At 37.1% G+C, this 26,236-nt stretch overlaps 1 protein-coding gene and 1 long non-coding RNA gene across 3 annotated transcripts in view; one reads left to right on the top strand and one right to left on the bottom strand.

The window, feature by feature from the left end:
• Positions 1-6,860: 6,860 nt before the first annotated feature.
• The window catches only part of slc12a5b (solute carrier family 12 member 5b), a 67,171-nt gene continuing 47,795 nt past the window's right edge, over positions 6,861-26,236 (top strand). The window contains exon 1 of one of the 2 annotated variants that reach the window (XM_073816254.1): positions 6,861-7,167. In XM_073816254.1, the coding sequence (XP_073672355.1) occupies positions 7,113-7,167 (55 nt within the window). In that variant the 5' untranslated portion in view covers positions 6,861-7,112. The remainder of the gene's footprint in view (positions 7,168-26,236) is intronic. The other variant, XM_065247494.2, reaches the window with a different exon arrangement.
• Positions 12,260-16,010, bottom strand: LOC135730085 (uncharacterized). Its single transcript, XR_010525866.2, has 4 exons — positions 15,812-16,010; positions 14,931-15,000; positions 14,699-14,736; positions 12,260-13,069 (listed from the first exon to the last, which is right to left on the bottom strand). It is a non-coding gene; the product is annotated as an uncharacterized lncRNA (long non-coding RNA).

Genomic DNA, 26,236 nt, shown 5'->3' with positions numbered 1-26,236 from the left:
AGTGTTATTAATATATACACAGGCCTTTTAGTGTAAACATAATACTTTTATAATAGTTTTAGAACATGTGTATTGTACGCTATAAATATAAGGAAGAAATAATGGAAAACAGGAAAATTATGAAATATTTAATAAACGCTATTATATATAATACATGATAGTATTGCTTTTATATGTACTTTAGCGATTTATACTGTAAAAATATTTGATTTAGCAAAAAAGAACAATACATATACATTACATACATGCATATCAGACGCCAAGCCATTTATCTAAAAAATAAACGTAACGTGATTAAAACGCTATAAGAAACATTGCACTAAAGGGAAACATAGTGGAATCAGACTTCGACAGAACACCGGATCCATAACAATCATGGTTTAATGCTAAAACACTTCTCACCGCTATTGCAGAGCTGTCACTTTCTGCAACCATTTTGACTCCGCCCACATAAACGTCATCTCTGTTTGCAAACACGAAAGTGGTCTATAGGCAAAGAAAATATAAACATAGAAAATGTAAAAAAGAACAACCCAGTAACTTAGTTTTGGTTAACCATTCTCTGCAAGCATGTGAAAAAATAAAGAATTGAAAGTTGTCTCCCCTTGTGATGTCAAAACAGGATCTTATTATAATAATACCGCCCCTTAATCTGCAACGTTCCAACCACTGAACTGCCATTTGGTGCAAAGAGAGAGAGAGAGAGAGAGAGAGAGAGAGAGAGAGAGAGAGAGAGAGAGAGAGAGAGAGAGAGAGAGAGAGAGAGAGAGAGAGAGAGAGAGAGAGAGAGAGAGAGAGAGAGAGATAATTGACAGCACAATTTGAATTTCAATTTTAACAAACCACCATCATGGCAATCAGTGTTTGCATTTCATCAGCTCATTTGCATTAAAAGGACACACCCAAAAACGCACATTTTAACAAGCTATAATAAATGATCTACATGGTATTTTGAGCTAAAACTTCAAACATGTACTCTGGGGACACCAAAGATTTATTTTACATCTTAGAAAAGTCTTGTGAAATGTCCCCTTTTTATATTTTACGAGTTCGCATTAATCGATAGGGAATGAGATAAAGCATATTTGGCGTGCTGTCCAAGGAGAGGGCTCCGAGCTCGGAATTTTAACCCGAACCCAGACTACTCCCCCCTCTTTAACTGTGATATATGAATCTAAATGAGAGTGAGGTGATGGGGTGGAGGAGGGATGCTGCAAAAAATCTGTCACGGGACAGAGGTGAGGGACTGCCATTTATAAGCATGTCTTTGCACTGATTGGTTGTATCACATGACCATGCTCCTCCTGAACTTAGTTAAATAAACTTCATTAGATATATTTGCTGTAATTCTGTATTTATTAGTTTTAGTGAATTGTCATGTGTGGATTTCTCAGATCCTATTTTAATATTAAATCTTTGTGGGGCAGGGCTCAAAGCAAAGGATTGTTTTGCTGGCCTGCATGGTCAGTGATAGATTAATTCTTATTAAAGTTACAAAGGAGAATTATTCATCAGTCATTTAATGTGCAGTTACACACGTTTTATTTGTCAATTTTTGTGTGAATTTTTCTGTTTAGGTGCACGAAGACGTGAACGAGAATTAATTGCGCGCTGTCTGACATGGCTCTTTCTGTGCACTTGTTTCAGATGTGCGTGCACATATAAACTTCTCACACAATGCATGCGTTCTCCTTCGTATTAAATTGGCAAGGCTTAAACAGCTTAAACAGGCGACGGCCACAGACCATTGGCCAGTTATTATCATTTCTGTGATTTTTATGTCAAATAATGAGGTCTCTGCATGCCTAGTTGCTTTTGAATTTATGATGAGACTGTACAAGTAACGTTTTATTACATTTTATTTTATTTTACCTACTCACACCTGTATCTCCTGTAGGATGGGCCGACCCTGGAATGAGAACAGATTGTTTAATCAAAGACTTCAAAGACTTTCTGTGTCTTGTGCCTACAAAGGCTAAAAATAGGTAAGGTACAGCACTTAAATGCTTTTAGGAGAGAAAGTCTCAGTAGAGATTCACTGCATGAATACAGCCAGGCCAGCATGTTCGTACTGTATACATTCTCCATATTAATCCTCTGTGTTTCATCGTGGATCTTTAGATTAATGGTCATAATTCACTTCTTATTTCTTTGTCCCTTTCAGATTTACATTCCAGATTTACATTGGGAAAATATCAATATTAAGTCATCAAAAAGGTATAAGAGGCTGTGCTGTATTGAAATAAGTCACAGCTGAAGGGCGTTGTTAGGCACAACGTGAAGCAGAGTGCATAGCCTTGAGTACCTTATTGCTTTTACAATAAGATTATCACGCTATACAAATATTAAAGCAAAAATATGTATCAGTACAACTTTCATACAATAAAACAACAAGATATTATAACAAGATTGAGCACTGGTATAGGAAGACAATGCAACCCTCAATATGGCTGATTTGGCAATGGAAGTCCCCCTTTCATTTAAAAAGAACCAATCATTAATCAATAAAGACTAAAATATGTTGTTTAAAGTCACCATGAAATTAAGATGAAAAACTGTAATTAGTTTTGGAATATTGTGGTTATTCTGTGAGCTTCATTCTTTTTTTTTTTTAAATGTATGTGTCCTCATAATCCTCCTTCTCTCCTCAAAATGATCTCTCTTTACTTCCGGTCATATGGTATGACAGGTGAGGCGGGGTCCGGGAAAAGACTGCAGTGATTAGCAATTAGCAACACGACCCAACTTCAAATGATCCATTCATTTCTCGATGGTTGAATTTAAGTCCACACCAGCCTTATTTCATTTCAGAAGCCAGTTTCACTCGGATATACGTCACCACTGGGAGAAAAAGACAATCGCTACTTCCGTTTCATGGCGACTTTAACTGTGATTTTAGCTCATGAGTTTTAGAGATATCTGTCTTTCCCCATTCAAGTAGAAACGACTTTTTAGTCTTGCTTGACTGAAATGACTGCCTGGAAGCGTTGCTTGATTTTCATTCCAAATTGTCAGCATAACAATTTCAATATAATTTCAACATTAAAAAATGATATACATGGGTATGCCACCTAAGGCTTAGTTTTTTCATTACAATTCAACTAATACAAAAATATTGTTTAGAGCAGAGATAAAGGGATAAGTTAAATTATTAAATTAGAAAACAGGACATTTCTTAGGGGAAAATATAAAATGTCATTTTTTTGATCATTCTGTATATTATATGTCTTTTTTCTTGACTTTTCCTTTTGATTTTTACTTCATTACATTTTCTTTATCCTAAACTCGGTTAACATTTTAAGGTTTAAATTAAATTTCTAATATAGACTTTTGAAAGCTTTCTGAATACACACATTTTTATTGAATTTATTTTTATTGAGTTCCAAAGTCCTATATTCATATGTTTCACTTTAACTTGTTTTCCATTTTCACACTTCTCTTAATATCTTGGTCTTATCAGTCTCACATGTTCTTCTTTTCCCCCTGCCAGATTCTCCCACCTTCAACATGTCTCTACAGATCTGTAAGTGCATCCCATCATACATATACTCAACCACTTATGTGTTCTTTATTCTTGCGTGCCCTTCCTCACCATCCTTCTGCACTTTTCAAAAAGGTTTAAATAAAAGAAAAGATTTGACCATACCATTAATTTATTCACTGTATTTATAGAAAGCTCTCAGCAAGGCAGGCTCAGTGGAGTTTAACTCAGAGGTCAAACAGAAAGTGTCTGTAAAAGACAGCAGAGAGAAGGATTTCCACATCACTTAATCTCACAAGCGTTTCACAATCTGTAGCCTGATACATGGCTTGTAAAAGCCTCCGGCGGTCGTTCCTTATACATAGGTTGTAGCTCATAATTATTTTATAACATACAGGAACATTAAGAAACTTTGAGGTATTTGATTCATTGGTCTGGAGTGGAGTTAAATATAAGATGCTCCTTTGTGGTTTAATGTCAAACACATTTTTCAAAACCTGCTGGCAAAATTCTTATGCTGCAACTGATGTTCACTAGTTGGTGAAAGGTTGAATCTAAGCTTGACCAAAGCACTGTTAAAATAAACTCTGGGTTATTTTTAATCCAGCATTGGCTTATAACCCAAAATCCTGGGGTTGTTTTTACCCATATATAAACATTTTCTGGGTTAAAGGATAATTCCGGTATTTAACACTTTGAGTCTCATTTCTGGTTTGTTTTGGATGAACTACAGTGATGGACACAGAAATTTTGACAATGGGTCGTGTCTTGAGTTTTTGACTTGTTTAGAAGCGTCTCTTGACTGCTTCAGAATGGAAGTCAATGACCATGCACAAACATGTCATTAAAACAACACTTAACGTTCATTTTCAAAACTGTGCTACTCACCGAGTGGTTTGTGGTGTTCGTTGATGATTAAAAACAAATATATTGGCGCAATGTATGATTTCAATCCGTGTTATTTGATATAGTGGAACAATTTTTTCAGATACCTCACAACCGCGTATATACTTCCGCTCTATTTTTGAGTCTGAAGCGTTAGCACACTCCCGACCACTTGATGACCACTTTGCCATACAAGTACGCGCGGTGTCTAGCGTACACTCTAAAAAACAAAGGGTGCTATATAGCACCAAAACAGTTGCTTTGGATCGTAACGATAGAAGAACCATTTTTAGTGCCATATAGCACCGGTGAAGAACCAGTGAAGCACCAGTGAAGCACCTGTGTAGAACCATATAGTGCTATGTAGAACCATATGTGGTGCTATATGGCCCCTATATGGTTCTACACTGGTGCTTCACTGGTGCTTCACTGGTTCTTCACCGGTGCTATATGGCACTAAAATGGTTCTTCTATCGTTACGATCCAAAGCAACTGTTTTGGTGCTATATAGCACCGTTTGTTTTTTTAGAGTGTATAGACAGTCACAATCGAGCTCAACTTCAAACCTAAACCTAGTCACTGAGCCATCAAATATAGGAAAAATTTATTCCGAGAGAAACCGAGCGAAAAATCTACAACCACATGTAAACAGACCCTTTTCTGTTTCCCGGCGGCGGAGTGATACTGTATATCAGCGAGCAATGAGTCTTCCAAGAGAAGTCAATGGAATTTTACAAAATGCCCAATAAAACACGACAGAAACTGTATTTCGCTACACAACTTGTTTTTTATCATCAACGAACATCACAAACCACTCGGTGAGTAGCACAGTTTTGAAAATGAACTTTAAGTGTTGTTTTAATGACATGTTTGTGCATGGTCATTGACTTCCATTCTGAAGCGGTCAAGAGACGCTTCTAAACGAGTCAAAAACTCAAGACACGACCCATTGTCAAAAATTCACTGTCCGTCACTGTAGTTCATCCAAAACAAACCAGAAATGAGACTCAAAGTGTTAAATACCGGAATTATCCTTTAATTTAACATAACGGTTGGGTTTGTCCACTTTTGACGCAACGCTGGGTTGAAAATAACCCAGAATTTTTTCAATTTTCAATTTTTTTGAGTGATCATATGTTGTTAGTTTGAAAGAGAAGATTTGTGAATGCAAGGTTCCCATGAAATCCTTGAAAGTTTGTGAATCTGGGGAAAAAAATTTCAAGGCCTTGGGAAGTTTTTGAAAATATAAATAAATACATAGATACAGATACATAAGTGCTTGAATCTATTTTAAATCCATATTATTTATTGTGTAGTGTAGGATAATATCATAAAAATTCTAGACTTTTTAAGCAAACGTGCTAAACTGTTCACTTCTGTATGCGAATGTTAATTCATACCAAAATGCTTTTTTGCATAGTTGTGTTTGACAAATGAAAACGCCTCTGATTACATATGTAACTGTTGTTCCCAAAGAAGGGAACGAGACGCTGCGTCTCCCTTGCCATACTTCCTGCGTCCCTGTAACTCCGTCTTTGGCAATATTTCAGATAGCGATATTCTTCCTGGCTCCCGCATCACCCTGTCTTTGTCGTTAAGCCTCGCCATTGGTTAAATTTTATATACACATTCAGACGCACTTACCCCTGGAGGCGTCTCCAAAGTGTCACCGCAGTGACGCAGCGCAAGTTCCCTCAAAGAGAACTGTAACAATGTGTCTTAAAAGGTAACACGATGCAACCTTGCTCTCACTTGAAATGTGTCCCTACATTTAGCCCTTGAATTTGAGGGTATTGGACCTGGAAAGTCCTCGAAAGGTCCTTGAATTTGAAGTTAACCAAGGTGTGGGAACCCTGTGAATGACATTTGAAAGAGGACAGGGACCTACAATATGTCTTAACTAGATATTAATTATTTGAGATGGACTCTGTTGACCTGGGCCGGTAGGCAACCACCTGTCAAACATCCATAACACACCGGAAACCAACCAGAACAACCTACTAACCACATGTCAAAGTACTTAAAACCACAATGAACACCTTGGCAACCACAAAGCAAAATCAAGCCAAGTACTACAGCGGCGTGTTTTGTGAAGGACAAGTACAGCTCACATTTTCTTCAAAAAATGTAAATAAATGTATTGCACCTGGTGCAATTGGTTGGTGGTGAATTCAGGCCAGGAAAAACTACTTGAGAATGAAACCATTTTTGATTTGCTTTCCTCCCTATCACCCCCAACCCTCCAATGCAGCTCGAGATGGCGATGACATGAAAATACAGTGAGAATTGACAATAAATTGAGCAAGCAAGAATAATTCCTCAGGACTACACATTACCGTGGCACGGACAGGCTGTGACACTGTAGCTGAGAGGGAGAGATGACATGTGCGCGGGAGAAAAAAATTAACTCTTAAGCATTCCATCATTTATGTCCCTGCAGCCTTTTTCTGCCCCCAACCCCTCCTTCGAGAGAGAGAGAGAGAGAGAGAGAGAGAGAGAGAGAGAGAGAGATAAAGCAAGAGAGAGAGAGAGAGTCCATACGCAAGGCAGCAAACGTCAAGAGAAGACTGCCGAAGCGAAGCACCGCTGCTTCTTTCCTTGAGAGGAGAGCGGCAGAGAACCACAAGCTATCTCCATCTGTGCGTGAGCGTGCCTGCGCGAGGCTGTTTATCACCGGTACACGCATACGCTGGTGGAATCCCAGCTGTGCTAGCATTAGCTGAGGATCTGTGCTGTGTCTTCCAAAATGCTTAACAATCTCACTGAGTGTGACGAAGGTGATGGGGGACCCAACAGTCAGGGTGAGTGATTTGATCATGTAACAGCAAGTGTGTGTGGAGATGCAGGACAAGCGAATCAATTTCTTTAATATACCGCTCACTAAAAATGGTACCGGTGAAAGGTGTGTGTGTCATCTGGAAAAAGGTAAATGAAGAGCAATCATGCACCAAAGGATGATGCATGAGAATGTGTGTGAGAGAGATCAGTGTCAAAATATGAGCATGAATATTCTGGCATAATCATCATAATCTCATAAATGCTTTCGTGTGTTTGCGAGCGTGTATGTGTTTGCCAGATAGACGCACATGCAGGGTAGATTCAGAGGTTGGGAATTCTTGTTTGTGTGTGTCCGTGTGTGTGTTTGCGGCTTTGGCTCAAGCTCATGCTGCAAGGTTGCTGTGAGGAGAATTATAATGCTTTCTGTGTCTGTCTGAGGAAGTACAGACAGCAGTGTGTGTGCGTTTATGCAACATCGTCACCTCCTTAGGGGACAACCTACTCACATCACCCCGTTTCTGCTTGTGTCTCATTTTCAGTGTCCGTGTGTCTGTCTGTGTCTATTGCGTAATCTTATTTAGTTTAACCAGTGGTGGAAATGGCTGGGATTCACTATAGGAACATATTTTAAATTTTTTTCAAATAAATTTCCTTAGTGTTTGGAGGCTATTATGTAAATGAAAGATTGAAATCATCTACATTTTAAAATGGAATTCGGTTCCACCTTGAAATTTACTCCTTGGACTAAGTCCCCCTGAGTCTTCATGCATCCCCACGCATTTTCAGCCCTGGTTTTAACAGGCAGTGGATTTGATACCCTGTGTCTCTTTGGGAGTCATTTAAATAATTGGAACATTTTAGTTAAAAGCAGATCCTGCATTTTATGTTTTTAACCCTCGAATGTCTAAGAGCTTTGTGGCCAGCATAGTTACAGCTTCAACCCATGAGAGAGAGAGAGAGAGAGAAAGAGAGAGAGACCTGACCTCTCTCAATTAATGCATTCTTATCAGCCTCCTGCAGTACAGCAGAAAATCTGAAATGAAATATCTTGGGTAATAAATATAAAACAGCATCTGTTGAGCCGATATGGCACAAGTTTCTTTATCAGATGCATTGTTTTATTTTACACGCGTCATAATGAGATTGCAGTGGTTCTGTCTCTGTCCAATGTGCTGAACTCAACACACATTGTGCTGGGATCAGGGACGCTGTCCATGGTTCTGAAACTACCCTGACCAATCAGTGATCACATTATTATGAATGTGAGCCTTTTCTGTGGCCTCTGTCACCACAGGACTCTTACTGCATACTGCTGCATTGTAGCTTGTGCTTCTTCTCAAATGGTCTCTCTCTCTCTCTCTCTTTCTCTCTTTCTCTCCCTCTCTCTGCCTTCAAAGTCTAATGCTGCCCTGAATTTTTTCTCTACGTCTTGCTCTTCCTCCCATCAGGGGGTAGAGACAGTACTGCGGTGCTGTTTAATGCCTATTTGCTCATTGAATTCATGCTTGGTAGCTCATCAGTGAGACTTTCCTCTAACTGTCTTGGCATGTTGTCCGTCATTCTCTGTCAGGACATCATGACAGCCAAATAAACTTAATCTGAAGACAGAAGAATCTCTCTCATATATTTATATATATATACACATTCATTCATGCATGCATGCATGCATATACATATATACACACTCTGGGTTATTTTCAATTATATATTTATTTATTTATTGTTGGGTCAAGCATAAACAGTTTCTTACTTTGTGGGTTTTAGATTATATCATAAAATGCAACCATTCTGTATTCACTATGATTTACTATTGTAAATGGTTTTCAGTGTAATATAGTTTATTGGTCTCTTTACCTATCATTATCTTGTACTCAGAGACACTTACAGGGGAAATTACATCTAGTTTCTATTGTCTAAATGAGATGTAGATGAGATCTCTTAAGAAGTGTATAACCCTAAGATGTCAGCCCACTTAAACAAACTGAGCATTTTGCTTATTATATATGTGTCACAGCTTCTTAAACTATGACATGACAAATATTTTAACATTGAATTAGTTACACACTTTTCCTTTATGAAAGTTGTAACATTTAGATTACTAAATGTGATTTTATAGTAATTTGAAAGTAAAAATAGGAAGATAATTGTTTTAAGCCATACGTCTATGTGTGTCTCACGAAATGTCGTAATATAGTCACGTAATTTTTTAAATTCTTTATTCGTGATATTATCACGAATTTCCGTGTTTTTTCATGTAACGAATTCCTGTTTTCATGATTATCATGTATTGGTTACTCAACTGTTTTGTCCTATTTTCTTACCATTGTCGCTTCGGTTTAGGGTTAGATTTACATAAAATGACATCCTAAACCCAACTCTAACTCTAATGCCAGGCAAAATAAAAAAATAAATCAGAAAAAATAGTATTATACATTCTAATGCAAGCATCAAATCCAACCCTAAACCCAAGTGACAATGGTTTAAAAATAGGAAGAAGCAGTTGAGTAACCAATACGTGATAGGAATTAAAAACAGGAATTCATTATACGATCACGAAAAAACACGGAAATTCATGATAATATCACAAAAAAAAAATACAAAAAATTCAACTAACCCACCCGCAACTCAGACCGCAAAAATAAATAAAAATAAATCGTGTACCCGACCCGCTCCCTGGCCCGCGTTTTTTAAAAGTAGTAATTGTTTAAATAGTTAACTGGCATCTTTATTTCAAATGACCCAACTGACCGCGACTGAATATCATAAAAAATATTTTTGGATGACTCGTAACCGCGGGTAACAGCGGGTGACCGCATGCACGCCCTCATTTCGGTTCATTCCGCGCATCACTGGTGACTATATCTGCGTAGGTTTCTTCATGAAGATCAGGCAATGTGTTAACACTTATGATTGGGTCAGTCGGTAGCACTGTTACCTCACAGCAGAAAGGTCCCTGGTTTTGAGCCTCGGCTGTATTGGGAGGTCTTACTGTGTTCTCCCTTTGTCAGCATGGTTTACTCCTTCGTACTGTGATGCCCTCCCACAGTCCGAAGACATACAGGTTAGGTGAACTGGAGATGAAAAATGGTCCTTCCCTGACTTTTGTATGTATTAAATAGTTTTTGCCATGAATATAGCCATAGATGCTGAATAGTATTAAAAAATAAACAAAGCAAACACTCATGGGAGAGATAAATCATACACTCGATAACATAGGTTATTTTTTAACCCAGCGTTGGGTCTAAAATGGACAAACCCAGCTGTTGGCTTAAATTAACCCAGAAAATGTTAATATTTGACCCAACAATAGGTTAAATCAACCCAGCATTTTGTCTTGAAACAACCCAGTGTAGGTTAAATGACAACCCAATGGGTAAGGTTCATCCCTTTTTGACCCAACACTGGGTTGAAAATAACCAAGCATTTTTTAGAGTGCATACCACAATTAGATATCTTCTTATTACTTTGTGTTATATATAGCATGAAACGGAAATGTTGTTTCCTCACTTCGACTGTTGGCAGCTTTATGAACCATCAATTAAGAGGTGCCGTGTGTGTCCAGTTAACACTTAAAGCTGAAGTATGTGAAGTGCTGAGTTTGATAAATATACCATCATCCCTTAAGTGTCATTATCATTTATGTGTTTCAGCAGCTTTTTGTTTGTTATGATGACAAGCTGATGAGTAGCACGACAAGCCAAAACATTCTTGGCCTTTTCTTTGTTAAATTGCGATATGACACTAATGGTCTTTGATATTTGTTAGCAATCACCAAGGCTGAACTGGATTAGGATAGAAATGAGATGGTAGGCAGAGGAAAATTGATTGTTGATTGACTTCAGCAGGACCTCACAGCTATATCACATCACACCTCCAAATGACTAGTAGTTAATAATACAGACACTGATTATGATCTATGTCAAATAATTTTAGCATTGCTAGAACTGCTAGAACTTTAGCATTGTGGATTTTAAATACCATTTAATATCAACAAAATCTTTAAAAACAAAAAATGCAGATTTTTTCCAAGCTCAACTGAAAGGGGAGGTTTCCTGAACAAGGTTTATATTAATCCAGGATTAGGCCTTAGTTATATTAGGACATTTAATCAAACATACATTTGAAAAAAAAAAACAATATAGGTGTACATCTTGGGCAATGGCATTGATGTTATTGCAAGATGAAGGCAGCTCAAACATGTATTTTAGTCTGGGACTAGGACAAGCCCTGTCTGGGAAACTGCCCCACAATCAATAAGCTAATTTATTTTTTAACATTTTTAAATTCAGGGGAAGGAATGACTCTACATTTATGAGGAAAAAAATCATAAGAATTGTAATGTCATGTTAATGATCAATTTACATACTTTATTCAGTCCAAGAGCTATTTAACAAGCCATGGGAAATATGGAGTTGTAGATTTGTAGTTGTTTAGCTAAAATCAATAAAAAAATCTGTATTTCTCCTGTTGTGATAAAATCATTGGGGACCTGTTACATTTGTGATTTTTTTTTTTGTTGCTGGGATGCAACTTTTCCAACATATTTTATTTTATGTCTCTTAAGATTATTTACTAAATATACACCAGCAATGTCCACATTATATCATCAAGCACCAGCAACTAGCATTAAAACAAAGGCATTTAAAAATGGCCGTCTTAATGTTTTATACTGTAGATTGTTAACCTTGCAATATATGTGTGTGTGTGTGTGTGTGTGTGTGTGAGAGAGAGCGAGAGAGAGAGAGAGAGAGAGAGAGATTGCGGTTTGTCCTTGTCATAGGGTCTCATGTCAAGTGAACATCAGGCCAGATGGCACAGACCTGTTTTAGAAGCCACAGACACATGAGGATATTAAATCACAACAGGACCACCTTAAATTAGGAAAGTCTGGAGCTGTGACACAAACTAACATCATCAAAAACACAGATGCATACCATATACCCATTTTAATTTTGCGATTAGTAAATTATTGTACATGTTAAGCAATATTTGTATACCATCACATCATTACGATAGGACAGTAAACAGTATAACTTTCACTGTAAGTACTAACAGATAATGTCATATCCTGCAATACTGCACTCCATCTTTATACAAAACATATGTAGCCCTGTCTGTGAAGTCCAGGCTATTAGTAGCATCAAAGTTTGATTTTAAATCGTTCATTTAATTGATTTTACTCAGTCAATATTAAAGATTTTAAGGTTATCTTTTTGAATGTTCTTTAGTTTACATTATGTATGATGATTTTAGGTAAAACAAAGTAGATCACAAAAATGACTTTAGCTGGGTTTTCACACATATTCTGTATATTTTACAGCAATATGTAATATGTCAGGAACCATAATTATGTATTTAATTAATCAACACAGAAGATGTCAACAACAGGGCTCAACCAATCAGCATGCAGTGTTTTAAGTTTGTATTTGTGTGTATAATGGACTGTGATCATGTGCATAAATTAGTCTGATTAATTTGTCAATATGAAGTGAAAGACAGACAACATTACTGCCGGCACTAGACACAGTCTGCACAGAAACTTGCAGCATTAAACATATATAACCTATATTACATACAGTATATGTTATATATAGATAACCTGATATGACACAGTTATATTTATAGCAGGTGACACTTTTAATAACAGCTTATGGAAATGTACGTTTATGGAGTAGGTGTGTTTCGAGGGTCAGAGGGATGTAGTTCTTATGTAATTGTGTCGGGATAGTGAGTATTATGTCACTGCAAAAGACCAATGCATTATATAAGAACATTTTCCTAATGCCACATTTTTTATGTTTCATCCTGTAATCCTGGTGATGTATTTGCCCTTGATGGATGCTTTTGTTAAGTTGTTTTGGCCAGATGTCTCTGGCAGGTGCCTGGGTAGCCATTTTAGGGTGAGAACAGAGAGGAGGCCAGAAGCTGTTAAGTGACACATGTAGAAAACAGAGGCAAGAATAAGTACAGATAGGCAAAAACAATAAGTTAATAACATATATAACAGTTTTGTAACCTTAATAGTTGTAGCATTTTTACATTCATTTTGGTATTGAAGAGGACAGTACTGCATTTATATGCATTTCCATGCCCACATTAAATGACAGGGTTATTTAACCCATGCTGGATAAATATTGGACAGAACACACCATTAGGTTAAAACTGACCTAATGCTGGGTTGTTTCAACCCAACTGCTGGGTTATTCTAACCCATGCACAGTAGAAAAGGGAAAAGTTGGATTAATTTAAAAAAAGACTTAAACTGGGAAAACCTAAAAAAACAAGTTGTTTCAGTGGAAAACACTTTAAGTTAAAAATTAAGTTGAAGAAACTTATTTTTGAGGTGTTACCAAACCAGCATTGGGTCATTTTTAACCCAGCATTGAGTCATTTTAACCCAGCACTGGGTCATTTTTAACCCAGCACTGGGCCATTTTTAACCCAGCATTGGGTCATTTTTAACCCAGCATTGGGTCATTTTTAACCCAGCATTGGGTCATTTTTAACCCAGCATTGAGTCATTTTTAACCCAGCATTGGGTCATTTTTAACCCAGCATTGGGACATTTTTATCCCAGCATTGGGTCTTTTTTAACCCAGCATTGGGTCATTTTAAACCCAGCATTGAGTCATTTTTAACCCAGCATTGTGTCATTTTTAACCCAGTATTGGGACATTTTTAACCCAGCATTGAGTTATTTTTAACCCAGCAATGGGTAATTTTAACCCAGCATTGAGTAATTTTTAACCCAGCAATGGGTAATTTTTAACCCAGCACTGGGTCATTTTTAACCCAGCATTGAGCCATTTTTACCCAGCATTGAGTTATTTTTAACCCAATAATGGGTAATTTTTAACCCAGCAATGGGTAATTTTTTAACCCAGCAATGGGTCATTTTTAACCCAGCACTGGGTCATTTTTAACCCAGCACTGGGTCATTTTTAACCCAGCACTGGGTCATTTTTAAACCAGCATTGAGCCATTTTTAACCCAACATTGGGTCATTTTTAACCCAACATTAAGTCATTGTTAACCCAGCATTGACAAATTTTTAACCCGGCATTGAGTAATTTTTAACCCAGCACTGGGTCATTTTTAACCCAGCATTGGTTTTTTTTTAACCCAGCATTTGATCTGTCTAATATTTCTTAAAAAACTGCATTAAAGGGATAGTTTACGCAAAAATGAAAATTGTGTCATCATTTACTCACCCTCATGTTGGTTTAAATCTGTATAATCTTTGTTTTGCTGAACACAAAGGAAAAAATTTTGAGTTTTGGAGCACCATTGACTTCTATAGTATTTCTTCCTACTATGAAAGTCAATGGTGCTCCTGCTGCCTGCTTGATTACAAATATCTTCCTTTGTGTTTAGCAGAACAAAAACATGTATACAAGTTTGATACAACTTGAGGGTGAGTAAATGATGACAGAGTTGTCATTTTTGGGTGAACTATCCCTTAAACCCAATTTTTTTTGCTATAATCAAAATGTTGTAAACCAAACAAAGTACCTTTCACTTTTCATCTTATTAGTCTTGTTTAATATCACTTACCAAATGGTAGATCCTTAAAGACGTCATCTATCAGGAAGCTTGATAATTTTAGGTGGGGAAGCAACAACACAAACATTGGTAAGTACTATCATTTGATACATTTTGTGATATTTTGTGGTAATAGTTGGTTTGTCTCACTCATTGAATGCAGTTTGCTCTAAGAGTTTCAGCTTAATTCAAATAAATTTTGATTTGGTGCAGTAATGTCTAAAACGTAAACATGTATACTTACAGTACAAGCACAGCTCGTTGTGTGAATCTGGATTATGAAAAATACTGTAGTGCCATTCAACACTGTTTATCTGAAAAAAAAGATACACAACATAAACCCTCAGTTTCTCCTGTGAAATACTGATCTCCTGATAGTGGGATGTACGTAAGACTCATAAGCTTGTGCATTCTGTTTATGGGATCTGCTATGTTTATAGAGAAACCCTAAAGAAGCAGGTAAAGAATGTATTATGTTTTATCTAAAGATTCAAATCAAAATTATGGTGACCTTGAAAAAAGTGTTGGAATGGCCTGGCATAACAGCAATAAAAAAGAGTGAGGGTTCTTCTATGGCGTCGTGTGTACCAGTAAGGCTTTTGAGTCTGACCTAAGACTGATCAGCACAGCACAACAGATCTTTTATTGTCACTGACAGAAAGGTCTTATGTTGTAATGTGATTGTGCTGGTTTGATCTTCTTGCTCTTTTAACAGTTGCTTTGATGGTTTGGGGAATTTATCTAGAACAGAACACGACAAAACCGGCATCGCAAACAGAACTGCGCAAATAGTCAATACATATAAGCATTTCACATAAAAGTCCTGACTGAAGTAGAGTTCATTTGTTATCATACTATAAATTTGTATGAGCTTACATCTAATTTAGATTTTGCAGAAGATATTTACTATTCATCAGCCGAATGGTACACAACTATCTGGACTGTAACGTAATGAAGGGCTCTCAGTTTCTGCAACTCACCGTTTTTATTTGCATTAAGTTAATAAGTTGTCTAGCCTGAAGATCTATAGCCACTACACCAAAGCAACCGTTATGTGTTAGTACATCTGATATGTAGTATATTGTGTACTGGTGACACGTTAATGAGAACATCAGAGCACCTCACCTTTAATGTGAAGAGAGATGGTACATTCTGTCCCTGAGACGATGCTGGATGACTCAGTTTTACCCCGAGCTCACTGTGTGCTGCCTCCATTGCTCCCTGTTAATCCCTCTTACTCTCGCTTTTGGTCTCTTCTTAGGGGGTTGAGGATCTCTCTCATCTGGAACTGTATTAAATCCCCCAGCCGTTTTTCATGCATGTCTATACTCAATTTGCACCAACAGTCTCTCTTACTCTCTTATCCTCTGTTAAAGAGCAGCGTCTGTCTCTTGTAGCTGAAGAATAGACGGATTTCCACTTGCATTTCTCTGTCCTGCAGTACATTCTTGAGAAATTCTTATTCGGGAGAAAATAACAAAGATGGTGTGACTGTGACCTTACAACTTTTCTCTCTTTGCGGTGGTTTTGCAAAAAGACCACATTTTGAATTTTGCATAAAGTTTTAGGATTGTAAATGTAAATGTGGGTGCCGTCATCTTTGAGCTCCTTTGTGCAAGACTTCCGGTGAGCCACTAAAGCTAATGGTAGTCGTATTGCGAGGGACACGAGTGTGGCTTTTTAATGTTTATTATAAAATCCAGGAAGACCGGAATAATTTGTGCAGTTAGGGGTTGCCATAATAGCAGATACAAACGCAGTAAATCTCTACAAAACATTTGTTTTAACCATAATACATGCACAAAAGCCGAATGTGTATGTGGGGCACGTCACGTGCATCTATTAACTGTATCCACACATCCATCCGGTAAAACCTTTTATAGAAACTGCCAGTGAACAATAAATACAGTAATTGTTCAAATATAACTAATATTATGCTGATAAAAATAAGCTGGTTTATTTATTCTGCTACTATATATTATTACAAAAATGCAATTACAGTACAGAATATATTCAACATAAACTGCTTATTAGTTAATGTTTATAATAGTTCTTAATGTGTTTGTACATACTTTTGATATGTTTTAAATATTTTTTTTTAATAGCAAATAATTTCAGAAGCTCATGTCTTATCTACTACATAAAACGAAAACAATACTGAATACATGTAATAGTTTAATATGTTTATTATGGTTTGTTCAAATAACTTACAATGTGTTGAATTAGGAAGACACTGCTGACTGTAGGATCGCTTAAAGCTTAATGTGTCGCCATAAAAACTCAAACAAGTATATTAAAAATTGCAGATTAAAAAAAAACTCTTACAAGAGGGACAGTTGTGACATTTTAAACCATCGCCTGAAAAGGTTAAAAACACAAAGTCTTGATCTATTCCATGAACAAACACTCGACTGACTTTCCCAATGTGAAGATACTGGTAACATTATGTCTCTGTGCTTTTATATTTGCGCATTGAAGAACTGTCACCCTCGAAGAACAACACAAAATGAGCATATCTTCATATATATTGGGCCACTTCTTAATTTTATTCTCACACTGGTTCATACATGGCAGATGTAGTAAATATTTGCCGTAACTACTGTAAATCATGTTTTCTACCGGCTGGCTATTGAAACGGACATCTCGCACAAAGAAGGGAAATATGTCACATCACCTACTTCCACATTCGAAAATACAGGGGTACGGGGGGGCACGCCGAAAAGTTTGAGAACCACTAGTTTAGGGTTACGTGCATGTAGTTATAAATAATTTACTGTTATGACTATAGGAATTACATGCAATTTATAATAAAGAGAGTATAAAATAAAGTGTTACCATATATTTAAAAAATTGCATTAAAAATGTAAGATAGAAGTACTGACTGTAGAGTTTTTGCACTGCCAACAAAAATGCAAAACCCTCTAAGTGCGTCTTACATGTTTTCTTGTAAATTAGCATTTTTTTTATCATACTCTTATGTTTAGGTTTAGTAATTTCATGAAAAGGTTACCGGTATAAGTCAGTAATTGAAATGCCTAATTTTCACAAATGTCACTTCATTTCATTGGCATTTAAGAAATTTGACCAAAAATCCTCAACTTCAAAAAAATCCACTTCTTTCGAAACGCAATCAGAAGCTACGGTAGCTGCAACAGGACAAACACGTCATTGTCTGAGACAATGTAGAGACAAAAAGCGCTCTGTAGAGCAGTTTGTCCGTTTAGGGCTACTGTAGAAACATGACGGCAGCTTCCATGTAAGGAGACCCACTGTGTGTCGATAAAAACGGCTCGTTCTAAGGCAATAAAAACAATACAGTTAATTATGTCTTTAAACACCACTGAAAATATATTTATGTATATTATATTGCATTTCTGTCAAGAGATCCTTTAAAAGTTACACAATGCACTTTTTAACGACCTCAGCATGACTAGATCTTCCAAAAATAGCACTAGTCCTCATTATCATACCCTTCTTATAAACTGCAGAATAATTAATAGCAACCATCTGAATCAATAATTACTTTATAGACTATCCTTACCTTTTAGCAGTGACCTTTCGCACAGCTTTGTGGGCAGCAAATGGCTCCTTCAAATGGCTACAATAAAGACAACATGATCTCCAAGGGCACAGTGATTTATTGGATGGGTAAAGTGAGACACATGCTCATGGACACCATTGATTTTTAAGTGAGTCTTTGCGAGGGGTTTCGTGAATGTTGACGTGCATGTTCAGGCGTGAGACGGTGACATATGACATTCAAATCCTCTCACCGCGAGACCATCATCTTCACAGCGTGTGCCATTGAAGTGTCTGATGAAGTCTGCCAGTATTGGCTCTCAACACTGTCACACTTTGTAGGAAAGGCGCTCAGCTGGCTTCAGTCACTGATCTCTGTAAGCCAGACTGTTAAGTAGCAGTATGTACAGAGCAGGCTGACCTAAGAAAGCTTCAGTGTCAGTGCAAACAGAGCTTTATAGAAACCTCATTAATGTGGTTGGCTGTGTGTTAGCACTATCAGGAGATTTTGAACCTTTTGTATTTGAAGTAATCTTGGTAGTGATGATGAATCTGAATGCATTGTGTAGATTTTAGGCATGGATACACATTATGTCTGGTGCATTACATGCGTAAGTGATTTTTGGTGTGAGTGTGTGTCTGAAGTCTTGTGGCAGCTGTATGCATCATCAGGCAGTACTTCTTCACTATGTAGGTCAGACTGCATGAAGGGAGAAAGAAAGGTCTGCGTGTCCCTATAGCAGAGCACAGACACTATAACTCCAATTGCTTATTAACTGGTACTTATCTGAACCAATTCAAACCTGACACCTGAACAAATTGATGATTTCTTTCCAACCTTTTCATGCTCGGATACCCTACCATTCAAAAGTTTAGGAAAACTTGAATGAAATGATCTTCTCATGATCTTAAAAATCGTGAATGTTTAAATGTTGAATTGACTTTTTTGTTCAAAACATTTTTGAAATGCATGACTTAGTGGACAAAAAGCAGCCAATAAGAACTCATAATAGTTTCAATATTGTTTAAAAATCATCTAAAGCCATTCATAGGCATGCAAATATTCTTGTGCGAAGAAATTTTGCATGTTGCTGTGTACCAAAGTTCAAATCTAGTGAAACCTGACCTGCAAATCTGTATTATTTAAAGACATGTGACCAGTAGAAATTTGGTACGTCATTGGTTGACCTTTCTCTCCACTGAAAAGCAGAGATGGACGAAGTGCTCACTGCTCATTTTTTCAGTAATGTCCAAAAAATATTTGCATGCTTAAAGCCTAGTGCGACCACCCCTTAAAGGGGACACATCATGAAAATCTGACTTTTTTCATGTTTAAGTGCTATACCTGGGTCCCCAGTGTTTCTATCAACCTAGAAAATGTGAAAAAAAGAACAACCCAGTAACTTAACATTCTCTACAAGCATAGAGGTCATTGAAATTTGGCTCCCCTTGTGATGTCAGAAGGGGATAATGCCGCCCCATAATATGCAAAATCCATCCACAGCACTGCCATTTAGTGCAGAGATCAGCTCATTTTCATTTTTAAGGACACACCCAAAAACAGCACATTTTGCTCACACCTAGAAAGTGGCAATTTTAAAATGTTATTATAAATTAGAACTTTACATGCGTACTCTGGGGACACCAACGATTTATTTGACATCTTAAAAAGTCTTGTGAAATGTCACCTTTAAAGCGAGAGTTCGGGCAAAAATGAAAATTACCCCATGATTTACTCTCGCTTAAGCCATCTGAGTTACATATGCCTGTCCTTTTTCATATATTCAGATATTTTTGAAAATGTCCTAGCTTTTCCAATCTTTATAATGGATAAATATAGGGTCCAGCTCCTTCAAGTCCAAAAAATGTGCATCCATCCCTTGCAAAAGTAATCCACATGTCTCCAGGGGGATAAATAAAGGCCTTCGGAGGGTAATCCACCATCCATAGTTTTAAATATGGATGTTTCTCTCACAAAATTGCATCAATTACCCCGAAATGGCCTGTATTTATCCCCCTGGAGCTGTGATGGATTGATGCACATTCTTTGGACTTGAAGGAGTTGGACCCTATATTCATCCATTATAAAGACTGAAAGAGCTAGAACATTTTCAAAAATATCTGAATATGTGTTCGTGTGTAAAAAAGATGCTTGATAAAATACCAAAAGTGTGATTTTGCCAATTCACTTTCATAGTAGGAAAAAATAATACTATGGAAGTGAATGTGGTTCATAAAGGGTTGGGTTCAAACATTCCTCAAAAATCTTCCTTCCTGTTCATCAGAACAAAGACATTTATGCAGGTTTGTAACAACGTGAGAGTGAGTAAATGAGGTTCAGAGAAAGCCGTACCGATACTAAAACGTGACGTGTAAACACTGCAGATCATTGATCGGTCAGAGGGAAGCATCACTACCATTGTCATTTCTAAATGCAAGATAACCTTTGTGCACTGCAGAGCAAACAACAAGTGATGTCATCATCTGTGCTTTGTTGTACCCAAAACACCTTTTTAGCTGTGAAAAACATCCACATGCTCAGACTCAAACACAATTTCCATTGATATGCTCCATTGCTTATGTGCAATTGTTTGTACTGCGTTTACCATGATGTCACAGTAGTGGAGGCGGCGCAAATATTACATTAAGTCTATAATCCCACCCACTCTGAAACAATACTAAAGTGCAGTGAAAAAGCAAACCAACCCAAAGTAAAGTGAGCCAAGGCGCAAAAGGTACCATCCCAGTGACAGCTTCTGCACTATTTTTCTGACAGTATGTACAGTCAGAAACAAGAGTTTACTAAATTGTTGATAAAAGTATAAAGTTGTGTATGGTAGTGTATGTCGTGTATTGCGCTGCAATGAATGCAAAATCTATGCAATATGCAACCCTTGATTACTAAATTGCCGAACACTGGTGAATGTTTTGTGTGCGTGTGCTTGTATGCACTATTGTCATAGAAATTGTTCTACAGTAATAGCGACTCCCGTGGGGTTGTACTCAAGCCGCTTAAGCTTCAGTGAACTCTCTGGAGAGACTGGGCTTTATGTTTGTGTGTGTGCTGGATGTTTATGGTGAAGGGCAGAGATACATTTCTCAGTGTTCCCCCCTAAAAATAGGCCTAAGTGATAGGAACTGTGTTGAAAACTCTATGCTGCATGTAAGGATGTATATAGACATGCTTCGATTTGTCATCTAGAGTCTGAAAGGTCACAGTTTTACTTTTGGCTCATGAGATTACAATGTATTTGAAATTGGGCTGTCAGTTTATCACATTAATTTAGTGTGATTTTTATAAAAAATTAACAGGGTAACAAATAATTTCCGCAGTGAATCATTTCCAATACCTCCTTTCTAAAAATAGGTTTTTCTGTAGGACCATCAGTGGAGTAATAACAGTCCACAAATCTTGGGGGAAACCACATAAGGGGACTTCACACAGTATAATTTTTTCTGGGTAAAATGGGGAAAGTTGTTTAAGGCAATTTAGACTTTATTTAAATGTGCCGTAGAATGTAAAACTAGGCATAGATGAATTATAAGAATTCTGTACATGGTAAGAACATATCATGAGCCTCAAACATTATTTTTTTCTCCTTCTTATGTAAACCTTGTACATGCAACAGCCAGCTGGAAAACAGGCCAATCTCAACATAACACTCACCGATGTACGCCCCAACATTAATTTGCACAATAAATTTATTACAATGTTGTTACAGTGTTAAAAACAAAGTTGTGACTGCTGAGTTGGAGCTATATGCTAGTCAATGCTATATGCTAGCGTTTAGGTGGAAGTTATATTGACGTTACAGTTACGTTTTGCAGGGCCATACTGAAATATCCTCAAGATTTGTATCTTTGTCTGATACAGGCTCAAACATAAGGGGCTCTATCTTACACCCGGCGCAATGCAGCGCAATGCGGGACGCAAGTGCCTTTTGCTAGTTTCCACCCTGCGCAATTATCTTTTTCACGCCACGTTGTTTAAATCCTTTTGCGCCCATGGGCGTTCTGGTCTGAAAACGAGGTGTGTTCAGGCGCATTGTTGGCGCGTTGCTATTTTGAGGCAACTAAAATAGACTATGCCATTGACCAACAAAAATCTGCTCTAAAGTCTAAAGTCAATGGCGCAATATTGTTTTTGTTATTTAAAGAGCGCATTAGCAATATGCGCCTATAAACGGGACGACAACGCGGATTTGCTTATCACATACATGAATGCGCAGCAGCACAAAAACGCTTTTAAATATGAAAGATTAAAGGATTGAATGTAAAAGATTATTATTGAGTCTCATGGACATAAATGAGGACCGATTATGAGACGTTAGAAGGCACAAAGAGCTCTTTCACCTGCAGCCTGGTAAGTAAATAAATGCTTTGCTTTGAACAAATGGGTCTGTTTTTAAATGTTTTTTTTAAATGCTACCTCACGGATTTATTGTATATGATGACTCTGTACCTGTTGATATGGTGGGATGAGAAACATTTTTAAGTAATGCTTAAAAAAACCCGACGCTGTCCAAGTGCTGAAACGTGCGGAGAGCCGTTTGTAAATTCTTTATCTCCTGTTTGTTACAAATAAAGTATTTTTAGAGTACAACCCTTTTCTTAGATACTTGTAAATAATTTTTTGATGATATTGGATAGCAATACATTTAAATCAATTAAAAGTCTGCTTTTTACTTCCTTTACTAAAAGAAACCGGGTTTTAAAGGTTTTAATAAAAAATTTACAATTTCAATACAAGTGAAAAACAACACAATTATTGAACATTAATCTTAAACTGGGGATCTTCTTCCTCCGCTTAGTTTTTCAGTTTACAAAGTCTGTCATCTAAATAGGGATTAGACATAGCACCAGCGCAACTGGCTTTTAAAGGGGATGAGAGCTGAGACTCTCATTGGTTTATTGCACGTTACGCCCAAAATACTCACATTACTCATTAAAAAAATAGGACCAACCCTTTTCGACCATGCGCTCGGCGCACAAACCATTTTTCTCGTCGTTAAATTAGCAAAAGTGGATTTGGACACGCCCATTGAGACGTTGCACTGTGCGCTTTAGACAATGCGCTTAGATCGTTAAAATAGGGCCCAAGGTCTGTTAGCACACACACAGAGCTACTGAATTGAACTGCTTTGAGAAACAGCCAATCAGAGCAGAGCTCAACATTATTATTCATGACCCTTTCAAGTAAGCTAATAATAGACCATTTATTTCTAATGGCAAATCTTAGGTTTGTACATGAACATGTGAAACCGTATCTGGATTATTTTTGCACTTAATAAACCCACATACCTTCTATGTAGATGTTATAGAAAAAATTGACATACTATTTCAATGCATTCTTTAGCACCTTTAACCGAGTCTTTATTTTGCCTCTTCCGTGCTGATTATCTTAAAATGTAAATCTGTGCTAAAAATTGAATGTGATGTGCATACACTACAGTGAAAATGTGCTGGAGGCTGAAAAGTTTGTTTTGCCTCACAGTTAAAGGATTGGACTGGCATAGGCTTCTCCTGCAGCATTTGTACACTCACCCTCCATCATGTTAATGAGCACGGCTCCTCCGCACACAGGCCGTGAGAATCAATACTGTTTGAGGGTCCGTGTAAACACATGGTATATTTGCTGCTTTATCCGGCTTATGTGTTTAGTTAAATCCCAGTAAATTACAAAATTTAACAATAATCTAATTGTCTCATAATGTCACAAGGAAATTTATTCTGCTATGCATGAAAGGCCCCTAAATCTACCACAAACAAATTGACATTGTATAATGGATCACTGCGGAGTAGAGCAGTTATAGCGTTACATTCATAATTTAGAGACCATTGACTTTTAAAGCCAGTTTCCAGTCAATAATTTATTTGTCATTTCAAATAATTTAATGTTTTTAAATAATTTGAGGGCTCTTCTTAAAAAATTATTACATATAAAATTAATTTGATGAATTAATAAGCACATCACATTATTATTTGATCAGTGTTTTTTAAGATTAAATTAGCAGTTTAATTCGAGAGGGGAGCTTTTCTCAAAATAAAAAAAAAGAAGTTTAACGCCACATTAAAACGTGAATAATGATTGGCCATTTTACTGTCTTTGAATTTAGATCTGATTGTCTTTTCATTAGAAACAACAAATTTAAGGGACAGAAAGATTTATTGATCGACTGAAAAGGTTTATCGGTTGAAATATGTGGGCCGATATATCGGCCACTCCAATGTATCTGTCTTATTACAAGTGCTGTAGTAAATGATAATGTAGGAGTAATGGAGAAACAGAAGTGGTGGAATGGACCGAGACAGAATAAGATGTCTTTGCCAGATGAGCCATTATGGCAGATTAAATCTGATCCAGACCAAGGGAGACCCAGAGGAGAGACGGGGAAAGAGATACACTTTCAGCGTGGCTTATAGTATTAATAGCTGTCGGAGAGTGTCAATAGCTGTATATCAGATTTGGAAAGACTTTGATCTGATTTGAAGTTTGGCTTGACGGAGTGGATCAGTCTCTGTCCTTGTGATAGCCAACACTAATCTTTTCTTAAGTGTCTTTATATACTCAGATAACATGCTTCATGCAGGCGATAGATAAGTTCATGGGAATTATGTTATTTGTGATTTACTGTTCTCTACATAAAATCATCCTACATAATGTAAAGAACATTTTGTGAAAATATATCCTTGATTTTTTTTGTATATTGACTGAGTAAGGTCATGTCAAATCAATGTGAAATCAATGAGTAAAATTGAACTTTGATGCACTTAATCTCAAATTTTGAGTCGCAAGGTAAGGTGTTTAAGGTGAAAACATTGTTAAGCCTTCATTATAGATCAAGGCTAACACAAATGTCACAACCATAAGCATTAACACATGACCACCCATATATTAGTGTCACTGATCATTTCTGCCTGATCAGATTGTGCGTTTTCAGTTGTTTGGTAAACCTGTCACAATGTATTAGCGATATGCTTATGCATTAAGCAGACACTTTTATCCAAAGCTACTAACAGTGCATAACAAGGTATAAATTTTTACAAGTATGTTTGATCCTTAGAGATCGAACCCGTGACCTTTGGGTTGCTAACACAATGCTCTAGCAACTAAATTATATTCACATTTCCTATACTGTACATTTTTACAATTTTAGCAGATGCATTAATCTGCAGCAATTTATGCTACGTGCACACCAAACGGGGCATCGCGTTACTAGCTCTAGATTACTCAGGGGATTTAACTTCGTGTCATGCAAATTTTTGGCTCGAGTTGAATATTTTCATGTGCTATTCGCTTCAAACGCGCAGCCTATGTTGCGTCATTCGCAACTCCCAGCGCGAGGACGCGTCTGATCGCATCTTTGCATTGACTTTGTATGTAACCTACTTGCGCAAATCGTTGAACTCGCGTTTGGTGCGAGGACGCGTCTGATCGGGTCTTTGCATTGACTTTGTATGTATTCTACTCGCGAAAATCGGTGAACTCGCGTTTGATGTGTATGCCCTGTTACAAATAAGACAGGGCATACAATCAAAATATTGTCATTTTACATGTAAAGGATTAGTCGGTCATAACAGAAAGGTAGCAAGTGCAGCCAGTTTTATGGCATTCAGAACAGAATAGTAACAATTGTCTTATTAAACTGTTGTAACACAGTCTCACCCCATGTCGTCAATATTTGACGACACTTGACCATTCGTCAATATGTGACGCGGAGGGTATACCTTTCGCGTCATTTTTTGACGAACTGGGGACTTCAATACTATTACGTCCGTTGCATTCTCTTCTCCTATTTTCTTACCATTTTCGCGTCGGTTTAGGGTTAGATTACGCGAAATTAAACAGTGTACGCGAAATTAAACAGTGTACGCGAAATTAAACAGTTGTCACCTGGCGTTGGGGTTAGAGTTAGGTTTGGGTAGGGATGTCATTATGTAAATCTAACCCTAAACCGACGCGAAATTGGTAAGAAAATAGGAGAAGAGAATGCAACGGACGTAATAGTATTGAAGTCCCCAGTTCGTCAA

Source organism: Paramisgurnus dabryanus, chromosome 11, assembly GCF_030506205.2.
Source record: "Paramisgurnus dabryanus chromosome 11, PD_genome_1.1, whole genome shotgun sequence".
NCBI lineage: Eukaryota > Metazoa > Chordata > Actinopteri > Cypriniformes > Cobitidae > Paramisgurnus > Paramisgurnus dabryanus.
Note: the sequence above shows the minus strand (reverse complement) of the source record. Positions and strands in the feature narration are given on the sequence as shown.